Source organism: Salmo salar, chromosome ssa14, assembly GCF_905237065.1.
Source record: "Salmo salar chromosome ssa14, Ssal_v3.1, whole genome shotgun sequence".
Taxonomy (NCBI): Eukaryota; Metazoa; Chordata; class Actinopteri; order Salmoniformes; family Salmonidae; genus Salmo; species Salmo salar.
In genome coordinates this window covers 41,772,313-41,791,986 of record NC_059455.1, presented here as the reverse complement: position 1 = coordinate 41,791,986, position 19,674 = coordinate 41,772,313, and the positions used below count along the sequence as shown (strand labels likewise).

At 43.5% G+C, this 19,674-nt stretch overlaps 1 protein-coding gene and 1 long non-coding RNA gene across 2 annotated transcripts in view; both read right to left on the bottom strand.

The window, feature by feature from the left end:
* LOC106569638 (cullin-3) overlaps window positions 1–13,669 on the bottom strand; it is a 50,095-nt gene extending 36,426 nt beyond the window's left edge. The window contains exons 1-10 of the mRNA XM_014141192.2: window positions 13,376–13,669; window positions 10,427–10,624; window positions 9,374–9,487; window positions 7,083–7,243; window positions 6,490–6,604; window positions 4,510–4,738; window positions 2,657–2,802; window positions 1,963–2,139; window positions 1,583–1,753; window positions 1,183–1,290 (exon numbers count right to left, since the gene is read on the bottom strand). Coding sequence (XP_013996667.2) covers window positions 1,183–1,290; window positions 1,583–1,753; window positions 1,963–2,139; window positions 2,657–2,802; window positions 4,510–4,738; window positions 6,490–6,604; window positions 7,083–7,243; window positions 9,374–9,487; window positions 10,427–10,624; window positions 13,376–13,435 — 1,479 coding nt within the window. The 5' untranslated portion in view covers window positions 13,436–13,669. The remainder of the gene's footprint in view (window positions 1–1,182; window positions 1,291–1,582; window positions 1,754–1,962; window positions 2,140–2,656; window positions 2,803–4,509; window positions 4,739–6,489; window positions 6,605–7,082; window positions 7,244–9,373; window positions 9,488–10,426; window positions 10,625–13,375) is intronic.
* Window positions 13,670–15,562: 1,893 nt separating this feature from the next.
* On the bottom strand, window positions 15,563–19,442 carry LOC123726707 (uncharacterized). The gene is made up of 2 exons (XR_006758826.1): window positions 18,751–19,442; window positions 15,563–16,179 (listed from the first exon to the last, which is right to left on the bottom strand). It is a non-coding gene; the product is annotated as an uncharacterized lncRNA (long non-coding RNA).
* Between the last annotated feature and the right edge of the window lie 232 nt (window positions 19,443–19,674).

Sequence of the window (19,674 nt, the reverse complement as noted above, 5' to 3'; positions counted from 1 at the left end):
GGGGTGATGACAATGTGGACTGTTGGGGGGGTGGTGATGACAATGTGGACTGTTGGGGGGTGATGACAATGTGGACTGTTGGGGGGTGATGACAATGTGGACTGTTGGGGGGTGTTGACAATGTGGACTGTTGGGGGGGTGATGACAATGTGGACTGTTGGGGGGGTGTTGACAATGTGGACTGTGTTGGGGGGTGCTGACAATGTGGACTGTAATGGGGGGGAGGTGCTGACAATGTGGACTGTCATGGGGGGGAGGTGTTGACAATGTGGACTGTCATGGGGGGAGGTGTTGACAATGTGGACTGTCATGGGGGGGAGGTGTTGACAATGTGGACTGTCATGGGGGGGAGGTGTTGACAATGTGGACTGTCATGGGGGAGGTGTTGACAATGTGGACTGTCATGGGGGAGGTGTTGACAATGTGGACTGTAATGGGGGGAGGTGTTGACAATGTGGACTGTTGGGGGGTGATGACAATGTGGACTGTTGGGGGGTGATGACAATGTGGACTGTTGGGGGGTGATGACAATGTGGACTGTTGGGGGGTGATGACAATGTGGACTGTTGGGGGGTGATGACAATGTGGACTGTTGGGGGGGTGTTGACAATGTGGACTGTAATGGGGGGAGGTGTTGACAATGTGGACTGTTGGGGCGGTGATGACAATGTGGACTGTTGGGGGGGTGATGACAATGTGGACTGTTGGGGGGGTGATGACAATGTGGACTGTTGGGGGGTGTGGACCGTGTGGACTGTTGGGGGGTGTGGACAATGTGGACTGTTGGGGGTGTGGACAATGTGGACTGTTGGGGGGTGTGGACAATGTGGACTGTTGGGGGGTGTGGACAATGTGGACTGTTGGGGGGTGTGGACAATGTGGACTGTTGGGGGGTGTGGACAATGTGGACTGTTGGGGGGTGTTGACAATGTGGACTGTTGGGGGGGTGTTGACAATGTGGACTGTTGGGGGGGTGTTGACAATGTGGACTGTTGGGGGGTGTGGACAATGTGGACTGTTGGGGGGGTGATGACAATGTGGACTGTTGGGGGGGGTGATGACAATGTGGACTGTTGGGGGGGTGATGACAATGTGGACTGTTGGGGGGGGGTGATGACAATGTGGACTGTTGGGGGTGTGTGTGTGGACTGTTAGGGGTGTGTGTGGATGTATAAGTCTTACCCCCGTGGACTGTAGGTGTTGTCTGAACTCGTCCATGGTGGTGTTGGAGATGCTCATGTCTCTGAACATCCCTTCCAGTTTAGAGGTGAACTGACAGCCACACTCAGTCTACACAGAGAAGACAGCACAGCGAGTCACACAGCACGTCACACAGCACAACCATTCACACAGCACAGCGAGTCACATGTTCAGGGTTGTGACCAGCACAATATGGAAAACCAGGTCAAACAACTACCAGTCCATTCTAATGCTTAGATAGAGATGTAAGATAGTCATGAACATTCTGAATTCCTGATTAATAATAATAAAGTAATAATCTAATTAAAATCAAATGAATTAGTAATATATTGGATATGAAATGTCAACGTGTAATTGACAGCAGACTCGTTCATCTCCTCACCTTCAACTTAGAGATCATGTTCTTTTCAGAGTCGTCCGAGACACTCTTGTTGGTGAGCAGCCTCCGGGCCAGGTGCTGTTTGTAGTATCTCTCAAACACATCCTTCTCCTGCATGAACCGGAATAGAACCATGGCCTTGTCCAAGATGGACTCCACCTCCTGTTCTGTCAGCTGGAGACACAGACAGACAGACAGACAGACAGACAGGAGACAGACAGGAGACAGACAGGAGACAGGATATTGGTTTGAATAGTTTTCCTTTAATAACCACGTCTCCACGTGGTCCTGTCCAGAACTAGTGCACTATGTGGAAGGTAGGGTACTACATGAGATTAGTCCACTGAAGTGTAGTAATATAACATTTAGCAACACTGACGTACCCCTTTGACTCCCTTCTTGAGCTTGTCGTCGATGAAGAGGGAGAGGTACTCTGGGGAGCGGGAGTTGAGGTTGAGGAAGTACTCAAAGTCTCCGGCGATGGTCTGCTTGAAGAGCCGGTCGTTGTTGAACGACTCCAGGAGGAAACGGTCGAACCGCGTCTTCAGGTCCAACAGGCCCTATAGGACAGGGAATCAAATCCAACTTTATTGAAAGGGAATTAAAATTCATAGCACGCTTTAAAATAAGTAATAACACACAAACACACAGATACTATAGAGATTTCAAGTGGTTTACGTGTTAACTCTTGGGGATGCCCTAAAAAGATCATTGTTTACCACAATAACAATGATCTTTCTTCTGTACTGAAATTCCAATTACTGTACCACTTGGCAGTTATGTACATATTGTTGTTTTATTCCTTTTGCTTATTTTCTGAATAACTGTAAGATGTACATATTGTGTCGTTCCTGGAAGCTGTTGCCGTAGTGATAACCAAAAGATACTCCCTGAAAAGAGTGGGCTGGAACCTTAGCTTCAATGCTTATGGGGGTAGTTACCAATGTTACTATTTTAAAAACGCTTTAGATTTGAGTTCTTTCTGGTCAGGAAATAATCTGTGCCCTGATTGTTATGGACATGTTCAGAGAATAAAAATGCCAGCCAATCTTTGATTTGAGGTTAGGCCCAGTGTACCTGAATGTAGTCGACAGGGTTCTTGCCCTCTCCCTCCTCTGACACCAGAGCCTTGCCCTGCTCCCTCAGGTAGGAGCTCATACACTCACACATGGTCTTCAGGCCATTAGGCACACGGCTGAACAGCTTGTACATACAGCCCAGGTCTGGAGCGCAAGAGGAAGAGAGAGGAGAGAGAGGAAGAGGGGAGGAGAGAGGGAGAGAGGAAGAGGGGGGAGAGAGGAAGAGGAATAAGGCGGGGGGAGAGAGGAAGGGGGGAGAAAGGAAGGGGGGGGAGAGGAAAATGGAGAATAGATTAGTTATGAAGGAAGTTCAAACCAATACACAGATCTACAGTCTGTATTTCACATTGGTTTAGATGTCAAAGATTCACTGGCTCTGCCTGTCTGTATTTCACATTGGTTTAGATGTCAAAGATTCACTGGCTCTGCCTGTCTGTATTTCACATTGGTTTAGATGTCAAAGATTCACTGGCTCTGCCTGTCTGTATTTCACATTGGTTTAGATGTCAAAGATTCACTGGCTCTGCCTGTCTGTATTTCACATTGGTTTAGATGTCAAAGATTCACTGGCTCTGCCTGTCTGCATTTCACATTGGTTTAGATGTCAAAGATTCACTGGCTCTGCCTGTCTGCATTTCACATTGGTTTAGATGTCAAAGATTCACTGGCTCTGCCTGTCTGTATTTCTGCGTGTCTGGTTTCAGAGTTAATCTGTGAGGTAAATGCAGAGCTCAGGAAATGCGTTTGAAGCAAATTCCAGTCAAGAAAGTGAACTGACGTGAACCAGTAAATACATGAGTGACAGAGAACTTATTTCTCTCTCTGATTTGATAATCATCAACAGGAGGGTTTGATTCAGTCCACTCATCGATAATAGGTCTTGTACTATCTAGTATTTGTATTCCTATCTGGTAGTATGACATCTAGTGGCCCTTTTGGATACGTCAGACTAACACACCTGTCTAATTATCTCTGGCTCTCTGTGTGGCCTTCTATCCCACTGTTGTTTGTGGAGATATGCTCTGATTGGTCGACTGACCAAAAGCTCAGCTATAATTAAAATAAATGTGGATCTGACTGGAAGTGTGCGGAGATGTTTTTCTCCGTTTCACTTTTTGACTCCAGTAGCTTCACTAATCAGCTTTGGGTGTCCGGTAGATTGTGCCTAATTGGCTACGGTTACATAGGCAACCCATTCAGATCTATTGCCAATTATTTCCATATCTGATCCCAATCTGATATTTTTCCTAAGGTATGAACAGCAACAACAAAACATATTGAATATGATCTTTTGCCTTCAGATTCATACCATGTCCATACGTGGACCTCAATCCTAACGCAATTCTGATGCTCCAATATGTGGCCTCATTTGTTTGCTCTAAAGTGATTTTTGTTTGTGTGCACATGACTTGCCGTTATCAACCACCCCGAAAATGTTATGTAACAGTGACAGGAAATGAGTGTTACATCTGTGTGCTACTTCAGAGGCTACATCAGTGGGAATGTGCAAATCTGATATGAGTGTGGACAGTCAGAAAAATAAGATTGGATAGAAGACTATGGCTAGGTCTGGAGAATCATTGATTAACCCTGAATAACATGCCTATGTCCGGACAACCTTTTTACATGAAAATCACCCACAGCCCAAGTCTCAGAAGGGGAACGCTGATCTAGGATTACGTTTTCCTCTTTTAGACCACAGTGAGAAAGATTCTTTGGACAGGAGGATGCTTTTTGAAAAAAAAGGGCCCAGGTCTCCAGATATAATTAAACACACAAGTAAAGTGTTGATTAGAACTCAATTCAGTCTTAATCCATTGCCTGTAAAACAAGCCTGTTTTCCATGTTCACCTTCTGTCTTGCCGTTCTTGAGCATGTGAACAAGGCCAGAATTCTCCATCTCCACGATGGTCTTCATGTGTTTGGAGATGAGCTCCCGTTCCACCACCTTGACGATGGGCTCCTCTGTGGACTTGTCCAGGCAGTGCAGCACCCGCTCTATCTCCTCGTTGATCCTGGCCTCCACCTTCTTGATGTAAACACTGGCACTGTTCTCCGCTAGGAACTTCTGGCTCTCCATCTGAGGGGTTGGTACAGGGTACGGTTTTAGGGGGGGGTAGAACAGGGTACGGTTTGAGGGGGGGGTAGGACAGGGTACGGTTTGAAGGGGGGGTAGAACAGGGTACGGTTTGAAGGGGGGAGGTAGAACAGGGTACGGTTTGAAGGGGGGGGTAGGACAGGGTACGGTTTGAAGGGGGGGTAGGACAGGGTACGGTTTGAAGGGGGGGTAGAACAGGGTACGGTTTGAAGGGGGGTAGAACAGGGTTCGGTTTGAAGGGGGGGGTAGAACAGGGTACGGTTTGAAGGGGGGTAGAACAGGGTACGGTTTGAAGGGGGGGTTGAACAGGGTACAGGTTTGAGGAGGGGGTAGGACAGGGTACAGGTTTGAGGGGGGGTAGAACAGGGTACGGTTTGAGGAGGGGGGTAGAACAGGGTACGGTTTGAGGAGGGGGGTAGAACAGGGTACGGTTTGAGGAGGGGGGTAGAACAGGGTACGGTTTGAGGAGGGGGGGGTAGAACAGGGTACGGTTTGAGGAGGGGGGTAGGACAGGGTACGGTTTGAGGAGGGGTAGGACAGGGTCGGTTTGAGGAGGGGTAGAACAGGGTACGGTTTGAGGAGGGGGGTAGGACAGGGTACGGTTTTAGGGGGGGTAGAACAGGGTACAGGTTTAAGGGGGGGTAGAACAGGGTACGGTTTGAGGGGGGGGTAGAACAGGGTACAGGTTTGAGGAGGGGGTAGGACAGGGTACGGTTTGAGGAGGGGGTAGGACAGGGTCGGTTTGAGGAGGGGGTAGAACAGGGTACAGGTTTGAGATGGGGGGTAGGACAGGGTACAGGTTTGAGATGGGGGGTAGGACAGGGTACAGGTTTGAGATGGGGGGGTAGGACAGGGTACAGGTTTGAGATGGGGGGGTAGGACAGGGTACGGTTTGAGATGGGGGGGTAGGACAGGGTACGGTTTGAGATGGGGGGTAGGACAGGGTACGGTTTGAGGAGGGGGGTAGGACAGGGTACAGGTTTGAGGAGGGGGTAGAACAGGGTACAGGTTTGAGGAGGGGGGGTAGGACAGGGTACAGGTTTGAGATGGGGGGTAGGACAGGGTACAGTTTGAGGAGGGGGGTAGGACAGGGTACGGTTTGAAGAGGGGGGTAGGACAGGGTAGGGTTTGAGGAGGGGGGTAGGACAGGGTAGGGTTTGAGGAGGGGGTAGGACAGGGTACGGTTTGAGGAGGGGGGTAGGACAGGGTAGGGTTTGAGGAGGGGGGTAGGACAGGGTAGGGTTTGAGGAGGGGGGGTAGGACAGGGTAGGGTTTGAGGAGGGGGGGTAGGACAGGGTAGGGTTTGAGGAGGGGGGTAGGACAGGGTACGGTTTGAGGAGGGGGGGTAGGACAGGGTAGGGTTTGACGTGAGATAGAGGTATTTCAGATAAAAGTGGAAGTTGGAAGAGGTTGATAGAGCAATACAATTTTATGTAAAACTGAAAAATAAAAAGCATTTTATTAGTGTGGACAATTGAGGAGCACAAAATGACGAAGTGATGGGCTTCGACTCATGAACAGGATTTGGATGACCACAAACCAAGAGGTCACCTATATGGGGTTAGATGAGGATAGTGAGAAGCTCCACTGACTTAATGCAGCTTAACGTGTTGTAATAGCTTGGTTACGTGTTTTTGTGGTTTTAGCATCCATGCCAACATCATAAAACAAATCTCAGCAGTCACAATGACTGGACAAAAAAAAGAGAGCGTGTAAAATGTTGCCCAACCCACCTGGAAGAATTCTGCAGACATTTCTAAGAAGGGGGACTCAAAGTCTTCCTCGTACACAGACCTACCCTCCAGACCCAGAATCATCAGCATCTGACAGGCGTTCCTGATCGCTCCCCTGTACACACACACACACACACACACACGAGGAATAAAACATATGATCTAGATTTTGGGGTGGATTTTTCTCTTTAAGTAACATTGAATAAAACCTATTTGCCAGAGTGGTGATGAGTTGGGTATTAATGTAGTAGTTCATCTCCCAAGTTGAAAGGTCAATTCTCTGTGAATAGGATGTGCTACTGCCCTTATCATAGGCCTACATAAAAAAACAGCCAAAGAGAAAGATGAAGTGGTTTCAGGGGCTTAAACCTCACATCACAGCCGGCCATTGTCCCCTAGGATATGACTTATGCACCAGCCTCACCAAATACCTACTATCTAATCAACAGTAGCAGGGACTGTATACACAAAGCAAGTCAGTCATCATGATCGGAAAGGCAAAACTGATCCCAGATCAGCACTAATACTCTGAGACACTTTGTGAATAGATACAGGTCTTTCTTTTGTTAGACAGATCCCAGAACAGTCCTTACCTGTCCACCACCTCTCCTTTCCTCTCCCGTGCGATCATGTCCAGCAGGGTCTGTCGCAGGTGGTCTCGGATGCAGCCGTAGCGTACCACCTGGTCTCTGAAGATGATCAGGCCCAGGTTGTAGACGTTCTCCACGTTGTTTTGCTGCACGTACACCCGGTCCTGGAGCCAAGTGGAGTACAGTGCGTTAGAATAAAACCCATTTGAATACTTTGTCCTCCGAACAGAATATTCTTTGCACAGTTAGAGTTTACTCAACTGAAAAATTCAGGAACAGGTAAGGGGGAGGACTCCCAAAAATGTCATTTTTTGCTCTGAAAAGCCATATGATACCTGATAGGCTGGTGTCCTTGGTTACACTCACCAATACAAATCTATAGCCTACTACGCAGATACAAAATAAATATGGCTGAAATCTCAGTTCTGGGATTAGATGTTTTTAATACCAAAATAAGAGTACATCATCATCCCATTTCTGCACCTAGCACTGAGTAGGCCAGGCAGCTAACTGGAGACCCAGGACGCAGGGAAAAGGTCAAACTTCCTTTGAAACTTTTGTGAGTGTACGGTTTACTGTTAATTTTATATTGTTTATTTCACTTTTGTTTATTATCCATGTCACTTGCTTTGGCAATGTTAACATATGTTTCCCAGGCCACTAAAGCCCTTTGAATTGAGGAGAGAGAGCGATTGAGCCCTTTGAATTGAGAAGGGTGGGGGGAGAGAGCAGGGAGAAGGAGAGAGAAAAACAAAAGAATCCCGAGAGAATTCTGCAGTCTCCATAGCGGCTGTGTCACTGGATTGTCCCCCACCTCATACAGCACACAGACAGCTGGCCTTACTGTTACAGTAAATCAAGCAGAGTTGCCACTAGTTGCCCAAAAAACTGGAGAAATAAAAGAAGCTCTTTGTTCTGCCCAGGGTAAACAGCAACTAGAAGGCTGGCCCGCCCAACCCCCGCCATGACACGTTGTTGAGGAGAGTCTGCCAGGGTAAACAGGGTAAACAGCAACTAGAAGGCTGGGCCGCCCAACCCCCACCATGACACGTTGTTGAGGAGAGTCTGCCAGGGTAAACAGCAACTAGAAGGCTGGCCCGCCCAACCCCCACCATGACACGTTGTTGAGGAGAGTCTGCCCAGGGTAAACAGGGTAAACAGCAACTAGAAGGCTGGCCCGCCCAACCCCCACCATGACACGTTGTTGAAGAGAGTCTGCCCAGGGTAAACAGCAACTAGAAGGCTGGCCCGCCCAACCCCCGCCATGACACGTTGTTGAAGAGAGTCTGCCCAGGGTAAACAGCAACTAGAAGGCTGGCACGCCCAACCCCCGCCATGACACGTTGTTGAGGAGAGTCTGCCCAGGGTAAACAGCAACTAGAAGGCTGGCCCGCCCAACCCCCACCATGACACGTTGTTGAGGAGAGTCTGCCAGGGTAAACAGCAACTAGAAGGCTGGCCCGCCCAACCCCCGCCATGACACGTTGTTGAGGAGAGTCTGCCAGGGTAAACAGCAACTAGAAGGCTGGCCCGCCCAACCCCCACCATGACACGTTGTTGAAGAGAGTCTGCCCAGGGTAAACAGGGTAAACAGCAACTAGAAGGCTGGCCCGCCCAACCCCCGCCATGACACGTTGTTGAGGAGAGTCTGCCCAGGGTAAACAGCAACTAGAAGGCTGGCCCGCCCAACCCCCGCCATGACACGTTGTTGAGGAGAGTCTGCCCAGGGTAAACAGCAACTAGAAGGCTGGCACGCCCAACCCCCACCATGACACGTTGTTGAAGAGAGTCTGCCCGGGCCATTCTTTCATACGAGGAAAACTATTATTTACACTTTAGGGAAACCACTGGAGACAAAACACTAAACTGGAGATAAAACTCTACAGCTTTCTGGAGAAGCAATACTACTGACTAGGCCTGTCTGGGGTTAAAAGGACATCTAGAGAATCCTTCTGGACTGGGGTTTGGGAATTCTGCAGATTCATGGAAATTCTGCATATTTTCCAGCATATCCCCGGAATACAGACAGTAGTTGTGCTTCTGGGCATGGTTGACATGAACTGGACACTTCCAATTCAGTGCAACAAAACTGTTGTTCTTCCGTCAATAACCATAGAACGCACTAGAACAGGAATGTCAAACTTTCAATTAAGACCTAGGTGAGATGGAGTTCTTTACTAGTTAGTGACCTTAATTCCTCAACCAAGTACAAGGGTGGAGCGAAAACCTGCAGACACTCGGCCCGCCGTGGAATGAGTTAGACACGCGAACTAGATCTAAAGCAGTTCACCTACCATGTACATCAGGATGTCTCTGATCATGACCATCGCTGTCTGGTGGTCGTTCCACGCTTGATTCAAAGTCTGCAGAAAGTTATTGTTTAACGAGTTTAGGACATCTTCCCGTACCTGCGGAAAGACATAAAATAAGTACTGAAAGTCTTAGTGAAGATATAGCTTCTGTCTATGTTGAAGTTGCCTGTAGACACTGATCCAAGGCAAAAACATTTGAGATCAGTGTCTCCATTTTTGGAGTTTCCAACCTAATGGTGTAAGATAGGAATGAGATTGAATGAACCGATCCTAGATCTGTACCTATGGGCATCGTCTACCCAGGGCTCTGTGTTACAACAACTGGAGACTGACAACATGTGGACATACAGGTTATGACCCCAGCTATCTGGCCTGCTGAATGCTAAATGTTATATTCATGAGAGAAGGCGATGCCAAATACTAAATTCCAGTGCAGACCAGCAGGTGGTTCATATGAATTAGCCTAGTCCCCAGACAGAATACACTGCTACAGATCCCATACTAATCAATCACAAGAGTTTTATCAAGTCTGTCTGTCTGGTTCTGTTTTGAGTGTGGTGACTTTTCATGTAGGCTATATAGCTCTGATCTATCATTCGTCTATCTATATTTTAGCTGAACAAGGGATTGTTTCATTGTGCGCTGCACTTAATTTGCAAACTGGATTGCACTGTGTTGTGTGTGTACAGGTGCTGATTTTGCATATCAAATTGTGTCCGTTAAAAAAGGTAAACGTTACAGACAAGGCCAGGAGTTTCTCTTGACCACATGGTCACGTGACCAGGAGAAACTCCTGGGCCTAATTCGCTGTGAAAGTCAACACCTATTCCGATTTACCCAGTCACAAATTTTGAATGGGATTCAAGATTATATCCTCAAATTCATGAAAGTGCAGTCATTTTCACATGCTTTTGCTCTTGAAGACCATAAAAACCAAACTACAAGGCATGAGGGATGGTCACTTTCACAGCGTATTATGGGAAATGATTTATAGAAGATAAACAGCGGTGCATTGTGGGAGGCGTAGTCCTTTACTTTGTTGACGAGGTGCTCAGTGACGACCTCGCGCAGGCCCGTGTAGAGCTTCTCGCCATGTTTGTGCAGCACCATTGTGTAGGCGTTCCTGTAGAGCTCCTCGAAGCTCAGCCCGCTGTTGTTCTTCCTCTGGATCTCCTGGATAGCGTTCTTCAGAAGGTCCCAGATATTGTTGACATACTTCTCATCCATTGTCATCTAGGGAGAGAGAAATCGGACACAATGAAGAAACAATGACAATGGAACAGTTCAACCCTTTTCACCCGTGTCCGTTCATTCTTAGTAAGGATTGTTTCCTCATTCTGCAAATCTGAACAGATGACATCTTTGTCAATTGATATATGACAGCAGTGCATAGATGTTGGTAATTCATTAGAGGTTGCTATCGGGTTAGAACAATGATGCAAGTTTATAAGGATCTTACAGTCTCATTAAAGTTGTTTAGGTATGGCTATGATCGACGACTCACCGACAAGCTGGCCCTGCACCTAGTATGCATTTTTGTGATTTGCGTGAGGATTTGAAGCCTTAACTTAAAAATGTTCTAAGAGCTTTCTTTGATAAACCACAGGTGGCAGCTAGGGCCTAAAACTTGAGTGACAATAACATGAAAAACAAAACAGTCAATTATGACTTCACAGTGACTCAATCATGGCAGTTGAAACATACCTTGTCTGGACACATTTGAAACAAAGAGACAACACCATTGGCCTATTATTAGGGATGTCTGTGTTTCTCATTGGTAGAGAGAAGGTAGGAGTTGGTCCATTAGAAAATCTAGTGACTAGGCTAATTGTAGTCAGAACATCTGTATCAGGCCTATTGTTGATGGTACAACACACAATAAGTTAAATACAAACAATAATATATTTATTTAAGTTAGGGATTTTCATTATACAGATAATCTCAAAGACGCTTAAAAACAAAAGTACATGTAGTTGTTGGGCCGGACAATGGTCATCAACAGAGGCTGACGTGTCCAGGTCACATCCCCTCCGGTGGGTTAGAAATAGCATGAATGTCGGTCTAAGCCTAGGTGTTTAAATATTTGAAGTATTGGTAATTATCAATAGTAGAACGAGTAGGGTGTACATAGCAGTAAATTATATATTTGCTTGCGTTAGCCTACATGATCATAATCTATGACATTATTAATGCAGATAGGGTCTATCACTACAACAAAGTGAACAAACCAGGAGTTGTTATGCTAGCCTGTCTGTATAAACACATTAATTAATGAGAGAATTTGTTATGGGAAAGTATTTTGTCTTTCCCTAGGCAGGTGCAGAAGAATGGAAAATTCCAAGATGAGGCGAGGGGAAAAAAATATGCGGACAATACATTTAAAAAAAAAAAAAAAATCACCTACAGATATGATTCTGATTAAAATTCATGTGGGCACAGCAGAGGTGCCAAGATGAGTCAAGTCTTTTTGCCCCATAGCTTATTAGTATGACAAAAGCTTAGCTAGCTATCAAACCCTGTCAAGATGTCCATTCTTTTGGCCATTCAAACCTCAGGGATCCCGTCACCTGACCAGAGAGCATATTAAAACAGTCAAAGAGTTTAAAATGAGCAAGAGAGAGGGCCATGCCATCAAGTCATTATTCTACACTGAGTGCCCCCCCCACTCCACAAAGTAATTACATCATCTGTTTTATTATATTGGGGCCAACAACTGAACTGAGGGGTACAGGATGCACCAACATGTGCAAAGGGGAAAACTGCCTAAATAGAATCCAGTTCTTCATGGAAGTCTAAATTAAAGCCTGCTCAAGCATGCAGACATGCAAGCAAACACATAGGCCCCAAACACACACACTACACTGAAAGTCACTTTGGTGGGCCTAAATTTGGAACATGGGCCTAATAAACTGGGGGGCAAGTAGTTGTGTAAGATGAAAAGCTCATCCCTTCTCCTGCTCAGTTATTATTAGGTGGGGCTGCTGCAGGTATGCAGGCAGACAAAACTGCATATCCCATACCCTGGCTACTGTCCAGGTGCACAGACTGAGTGCGTGGTCACAGAAGCACTCGCACGGCCATTCCGCTGCTGTTATTCCTGCAGCATTCAAGCAGTCAGTGTAACACTGTGCATGTGTGTGAGATATTCAGGGGATGAGAGAGTACATTTCTGTCTAAGCCCAGGGCCGACTGCAATGTCATTCCTTCACACATACAGCCAATGTCTGGCATCCAACAATGTAGGGCTGCTCTCATAAAAAGAGAGACTAACGTTAACTAACTAACGTAGAGCAATCGGTATACATGCTTAGCTAGTTCTGCAACATAGTCAGGCTAAATATAGCCATGCTAAATATCTACAAATCGTGACAGATTATTTTTTTTTTAAACACTGACAAATTAGTTTATAATCTCTGGTTATACCCTTTCTGAGTTAGTAAATTAGGCCTACGCTACAGGCAATTTTTACGGGTGGGCAGTTGGCTACACAGCTAAGGAACTAGCTAACGTTAGCTGCTACCTAGACTAGGTCCTGGCTAACGTTAGTATGTTAGCCGGTAGCTTACTAGCTAACGATAGATAGTTGACTTAAAGTTTAGTTAACCAGGTAACTAGTTAGTTACCAAGCTAGGTTTCTGCTAACTAGCTAATAAAGTTAGCTGGCTGCCAATGTATATAGCTAGCCAACAACCTAGCTAGAAACTAGTTTGTCAGCAACACCGCAAGTTAGCTAACGTTTGCTAACTAATAGTTAGCTAGTGGATATTTTCCAATGTGCACTGTACAAATAACAGAAACTTATCGAATCAAAGTTAGTTAGCAAACTAGCGAATATGAATCTACGCAACACGAAGCTAATTTAGCTAGGTTGTTGTTAGCTGACAGTGACATTTTCAAAGTATATGTTTAGCTAACTAGCCAGGCCCGTCTTTAGCAAATTACATCCCCAGTGCTCGCGTCTCAGCGTACCCGGCTAATACTTACAGGAAAGGCTCTTATCCTCATCTTGGTGTCCTTCTTGACGCCGCCTTTGAGGTTGGACATGATTAGTTAGTACGTCCGTCTTCTCTACGTTATCATGAAATACTATTTTAGGCTGCAACAGGGATGCCTGCGAATGGAAAGTGGTAAAGATCCCCCTCGACCTTCCCCTTGGGCTTGGGTCCGTCTCTCTGCGCTGTTGTTGTCACTCCTCTTCTCTCAATTTTTGCCTAGCTTCTCCTTGCAGTGATGGCGGACAACAAGCTTCTACAGGGCAGTGGTAACAGCGAACCGAAATCACGCGAGATGAACCATGGAAAACATAATATTGCAAAAAGATATAGCACGTTCATCCTCATTCCACCAGTTGGATATATATCCAATTCACTTTAACCCAGTATCAAGTCTGGACAATGTATGTGTATACAGTCTATTCAGTTCATATCATATTGCATTTTATCAGGTGGCCAAAATTGGAGGTGACATTGATTTTTTTTTAAATATTACACAAACGTGCACATTTCAAAATCTAGCATTCTTTCTTTGTGCTCACTAGATACTTACCTAGCTACATAATTGAGTAGTCAGTACTCATGCACTAGGCCTGTCAACTATGATGAGTTGGCCAATACAGTCTCACTCACATGATATCCATGCTGTTTTGTTATTTAAATACCAGTGTGCATGAACACATTAAAGCCAACAACATGACACAGTGCTAATGTAAACAAAGGGATATTGTGATGTACTCGTCCTAATAGTGTGACAGGGTAGGAACCATAGTATCTGTCCCTTTAAGGAAACACTTAGTTACCATGTGAAATGTAGAAAAACAACCCTTTTTTTCAGGTAGGCTTAAAATATTTTGTCCTACAGGTCCTGAGAGGTAATTGTGATTTGTTGTTTCTGAACCCGCCAGGTGACTGTTAAAGTAAATAAAGGCCTATGTGTGTTATTTACTCTTATTGCCTAGTCTAACTGTTATTTACTGTTCTCTTATTGCCTCCTAGTCTAACTGTTATTTACTGTTCTCTTATTGCCTCCTAGTCTAACTGTTATTTACTGTTCTCTTATTGCCTCCTAGTCTAACTGTTATTTACTGTTCTCTAATTGCCTAGTCTAACTGTTATTTACTGTTCTCTTATTGCCTAGTCTAACTGTTATTTACTGTTCTCTTATTGCCTAGTCTAACTGTTATTTACTGTTCTCTTATTGCCTCCTAGTCTAACTGTTATTTACTGTTCTCTTATTGCCTCCTAGTCTAACTGTTATTTACTGTTCTCTAATTGCCTAGTCTAACTGTTATTTACTGTTCTCTTATTGCCTAGTCTAACTGTTATTTACTGTTCTCTTATTGCCTCCTAGTCTAACTGTTATTTACTGTTCTCTAATTGCCTAGTCTAACTGTTATTTACTGTTCTCTTATTGCCTAGTCTAACTGTTATTTTACTGTTCTCTTATTGCCTCCTAGTCTAACTGTTATTTACTGTTCTCTTATTGCCTAGTCTAAATGTTATTTTCCTGTTCTCTTATTGCCTCCTAGTCTAACTGTTATTTTACTGCCTAGTCTAACTGTTATTTTACTGTTCTCTTATTGCCTCCTAGTCGAACTGTTATTTACTGTTCTCTTACTGCCTAGTCTAACTGTTATTTTACTGTTCTCTTATTGCCTAGTCTAACTGTTATTTTACTGTTCTCTTATTGCCTCCTAGTCTAACTGTTATTTTACTGTTCTCTTATTGCCTCCTAGTCTAACTGTTATTTGACTGTTCTCTTATTGCCTCCTAGTCTAACTGTTATTTTACTGTTCTCTTATTGCCTCCTAGTCTAACTGTTATTTTACTGTTCTCTTATTGCCTAGTCTAACTGTTTACAGGTAGGTTATGTTTGTCACTTGTTGATCTGTTTTTTGTTTTGTAACCTGTAGTCCTGTGAAAGCACTATTGCACTTCAGGAAGGCACTTCGATCAAAAAAGCCTTTTGTGTAGGTGTTTTGTACTGTTACCCATTATTACAAGGAAATCTCTACCTTGAACCTTTAATAAACTACTTGTCCCCCCCCATCAGACTGTTTCCCTATAAATGGGCCTGGAACCTGTTGTTACTGTAGGCCTAAATATTAGGCTACATCTAGATATTACACTAGGCCTTATACAAAATCAGATGATGAAATGAAAATGGAGACGGTGACATTTTAAAGAATTACTTTAATTATTTTGGCTATGCACAAAAATAATTGTGTTACAATTACTGTTGGTATTTGCTCAGAGAATTAAAGTAGCCGGTGCTGGCTACATTCGTGAAAATAAGCCTCCACTGCAATACAGCAAACACCCACAAGAGGGTAACGTTGCACTCTTATCAATCCAAGGCTATAGTTATTTATTTTTTAATTTTTTTATTGAACCTTTATTTAACTAGGCAAGTCAGTTAAGAACAAATTCTTCTTTACAATGACGGCCTACCAAAAGGCAAAAGGAAAAAGGCCTCCTGCGGGGACGGGGCCTGGGATTAAATAAAAAATAAAATAAATAAATATAGGACAAAACACACATCACAACAAGACGAGGGTCAGGCGAGGGTCAGGTGATAAACGGAAAAACAAAGTAAATGTCACCCTTCACATGTCACATTATGCTGTCCAGTGTCCACCGTGCCTCCGTCAGAGGGCTATTCCATCTCTCTCTCCCTCTCTCTCTCTCTCTCTCTCTCTCTCTCTGCACCATGGTCACATTAAAATCTCCTGGGTCGATGATCGACCAAGGACTGGAAGATGGAATATCTTCTCACAGTCATGACGATGCTCTCTGAATAAGGCAATAGACAGATTGTAAAATAATGTTGTATAGCCAAATGCATTGCATTATCCCATGTATTCTTCACATAAGGCTACAAACCAAAAATATAACTGCAAGCAGCAGTGTTTACGGGATGACAGAAAGAACACAAGATCAGTTGGATATAACAAAGCAAGCACATCATGTAGGAACTATCTTCCTTTATGTGAAAGCATTACCATGTTTATCTTTCAATACCACAAGGATGACGCAAGTGAAGTACAACATTTAAAAAAATAATAATGCATGAAATGAAATGTATGCATTCACTACTGTAAGTCGCTCTGGATAAGAGCGTCTGCTAAATGACTAAAATGTAATGTAAATGTAAGTTTTGTGTAGTGCTGTAGGATGCAGCAGGTAATCATTCTGAAAGTCATTACTTAATGTATTGAGGTTATATATGAATATTTATATGTATACTGCATATATATATATACACACATATATATAAATATATATATATATACACACACACACATACATATACATATATATATATATATATACATACATACATACATACATACATACATACATACATACATACATATATGCTGATTGCGCAAGCAGCAAGACTTCCAATTTCACATTTTCCAGAATAAAACATCCACTTTTCACTAAGTTCAAACCAATAATAGGGCTAGTTTATGTGATTATACAGATATACTAATCACAATAATTCACATTGTTTGTCTGCATAATTTAAATCTAACATTAATTTGCACGAGACAAAGTCCACTTGATCACTAGTTATTGCTCTAGTATCCTATGGTGCCACTGGTGCCAATGACATCTATAGTGCCACCAACTGGTCTGGTGCAGTCACTTTATAGTCACACAGCTTCTAAGGACATATACGTAAGGTTTACATACCAAATTTCATGGCCCCATGTCCATCGCTTCACTTCTTCTAGCCCTGCTGTGATATGGTGCCATCTAGTAGTGTAGGGTGGCTGACTTTGAATGCAGCAACTAATCAATCTCAAATTCATTAGAGGCTAATTCATTGAGTCTATATACCCATTCTGGAGTCAATATGGTTCATGAGAAGAATCATTTTTAAAAGTATTTTTTATCATTGGCATATGTGCTTTTTATTTATTTTTATTTTTAATTTAACCTTTATTTAACTAGGCATGCTAACATGCATCTAGTTGTACAGTGCAGCTATATTTTAATGTAGCAACTATTCTGATGTAACGAGTCTAAATACAGAATCTAGGGTGAATCTTACGAATGGTTCATGAGGAAAAGATGATTGCATATGATTTTGAACATTAACATTAACATTACACGAACAAAGAATGAGTTAGTTAACTTTTTTATAATAATAACAAATTCAGTGTGGCTTATCTTAGGGATGTCCCTAACAGAGATGACAAGGTCAAGTTGATAGGCCACTGTGGAGTGGATTTTTTACATTTAAAAAAAACAACATTTTAGTCATTTAGCAGACGCTCTTCTCCAGAGCGACTTACAGTAGTGAATACATACATTTCATACATGTTTTTTTTTTCCTGTGCTGGCCCCCCGTGTGAATCGAACCCACAACCCTGGCGTTGCAAACACCATGCGGTGCAAACCCCATGCTCTACCAACTGAGCTACAGAGCTACAGCGGTTTAAATTGACATATATTTTTGGGGTATTATCTCAAACTCAGTTAAGACATGTCCATGTGCCTACATTCCAAATTTGATGTAATTTGGTCCTATGGTTCATGAGAAGATTTTTATAGCATTTTTAGCATATTCTGGCATAGTGCGGCCATCTTTGAACTCATCAGCATTATTTTCTCAAACTTTTTAGGGACTATTGTGATGAGTCCAAAGACCAAATTTGGAGTGAATCTGTGACTTTAAGTCCATTAGAAGAAGACATTTTATGATTGTTTTAAGCATTAGCATTACAAGTCAAAAAACTGAATTGTCAGTGGTTTCCTTATTGTTCAAAGATATCAATGCCAATCTTAACATGGTTCATCATGGTAATGACTTTGATGACAAGATTCAAGTTGATAGGCCATGATAGCCCTGATTTCCTGATTTATCCCTAACTTAGCCATCTCTTAACCAATTAATTTAAGAGATGTGCCATGGGCCTACATTCTAAATTGGGTGTTATTTGGTCTTATGTTTCATGAGAATATGTTTTTAAAATGTTTTCCGAAATTTCCAAGATGGAGGAAAATCTATCCTGACGGACCTTATGGGTCCTTGAGGCAGATTGGTTCAGCATAAGGAAAGACACCTACATACAACGTTTCAAGTCTCTAGGTCAAACGGGCCTATAGATATGAGGGTTTAAGTGAGACTGCTTATAACAGCACCACCTGTAGGCCAATCGGTGCCATTCTTTTTCACCAAGTTACTCATGGCGTCTTGTTTCTGTGTGCCAAATTAGAAAACAAGTTACCAATCCCTGTTTGAGTTATTTCACCATGTCAAGGGAAACAAATGATAAGAATACAGAGAAAAAACAATATGCTTCAACCCCTAAAAACAGTGAGAAAAAAGGAAAACGTGAAGGGTTGACTCACTTTTGTATTCGGCCACTAATGTAGGGGCGGTAGTACTCCTTCTTAACTTGTTTCCAACTCTTCTCAGCCCCATGTTCTCTAACTCCAATTTCCGGATTTCCGACCGCATTTCTATGATTACCTGCGCGAGTCTCCGTTCGCTATCCATGGTGCTGAAACGACTGATTTATGTCCGCGCGTAAAGTGCCATTGGGACAAAATATCTAACCCTTAGCCACTTGCCTCACCTGACCTGGTAAATAGATATCATGCTCTCCTAAACTGTTTTCCTCTGTACATACACTATTTCAGTCACATGGTAGGCCTAGTTTTTCCTCCCCTCATCTCGGTTGTCAATGTGATTGTCGCGCGCGTACCCGGTTAGTGATCCATGTGGAGCAACGTTTTCTTCCTCTCACTTTTTTTTAATGAACAAAACAAACAATTACCCTGTCATCGCACCATTGATAACACAGCCACATGACGTAGGCCAACTAGTGTCATTTTCTTCTCTGAGACCCGATGCCGCCCACTTTCTCTGCGACAGTTAAATATTTATCCGTTCTGTCAACGTAAAGCAGCAATAGGCAATCTAGTACGGGTCAGTGACACGTAGGAAGACACTGCAACGTTGTGGTGATTTCATTGAATCACTTTCATTTTCTGTCTCTTGTTTACTGTCGTCTGCCATTCACCTGCATCTGTATTCTCTCCATCCGTTCCAGTCACTAAAACTAATTTGAAAATAAAATAAAATGGTATTTGTCACATACACGTGTTTAGCAGGTGTTATTGCGGTTGTAACGAAACGCTTGTGTTCCTAGTTCCAACAGTGCAGTAATATCTAACAATACACACAATCTAAAGTAAAGGAATGGAATTAAGAATATATAAATAGCTAGATCTACTTAGGTGATTCCTATACTAGAAAATGTGTATACTTTT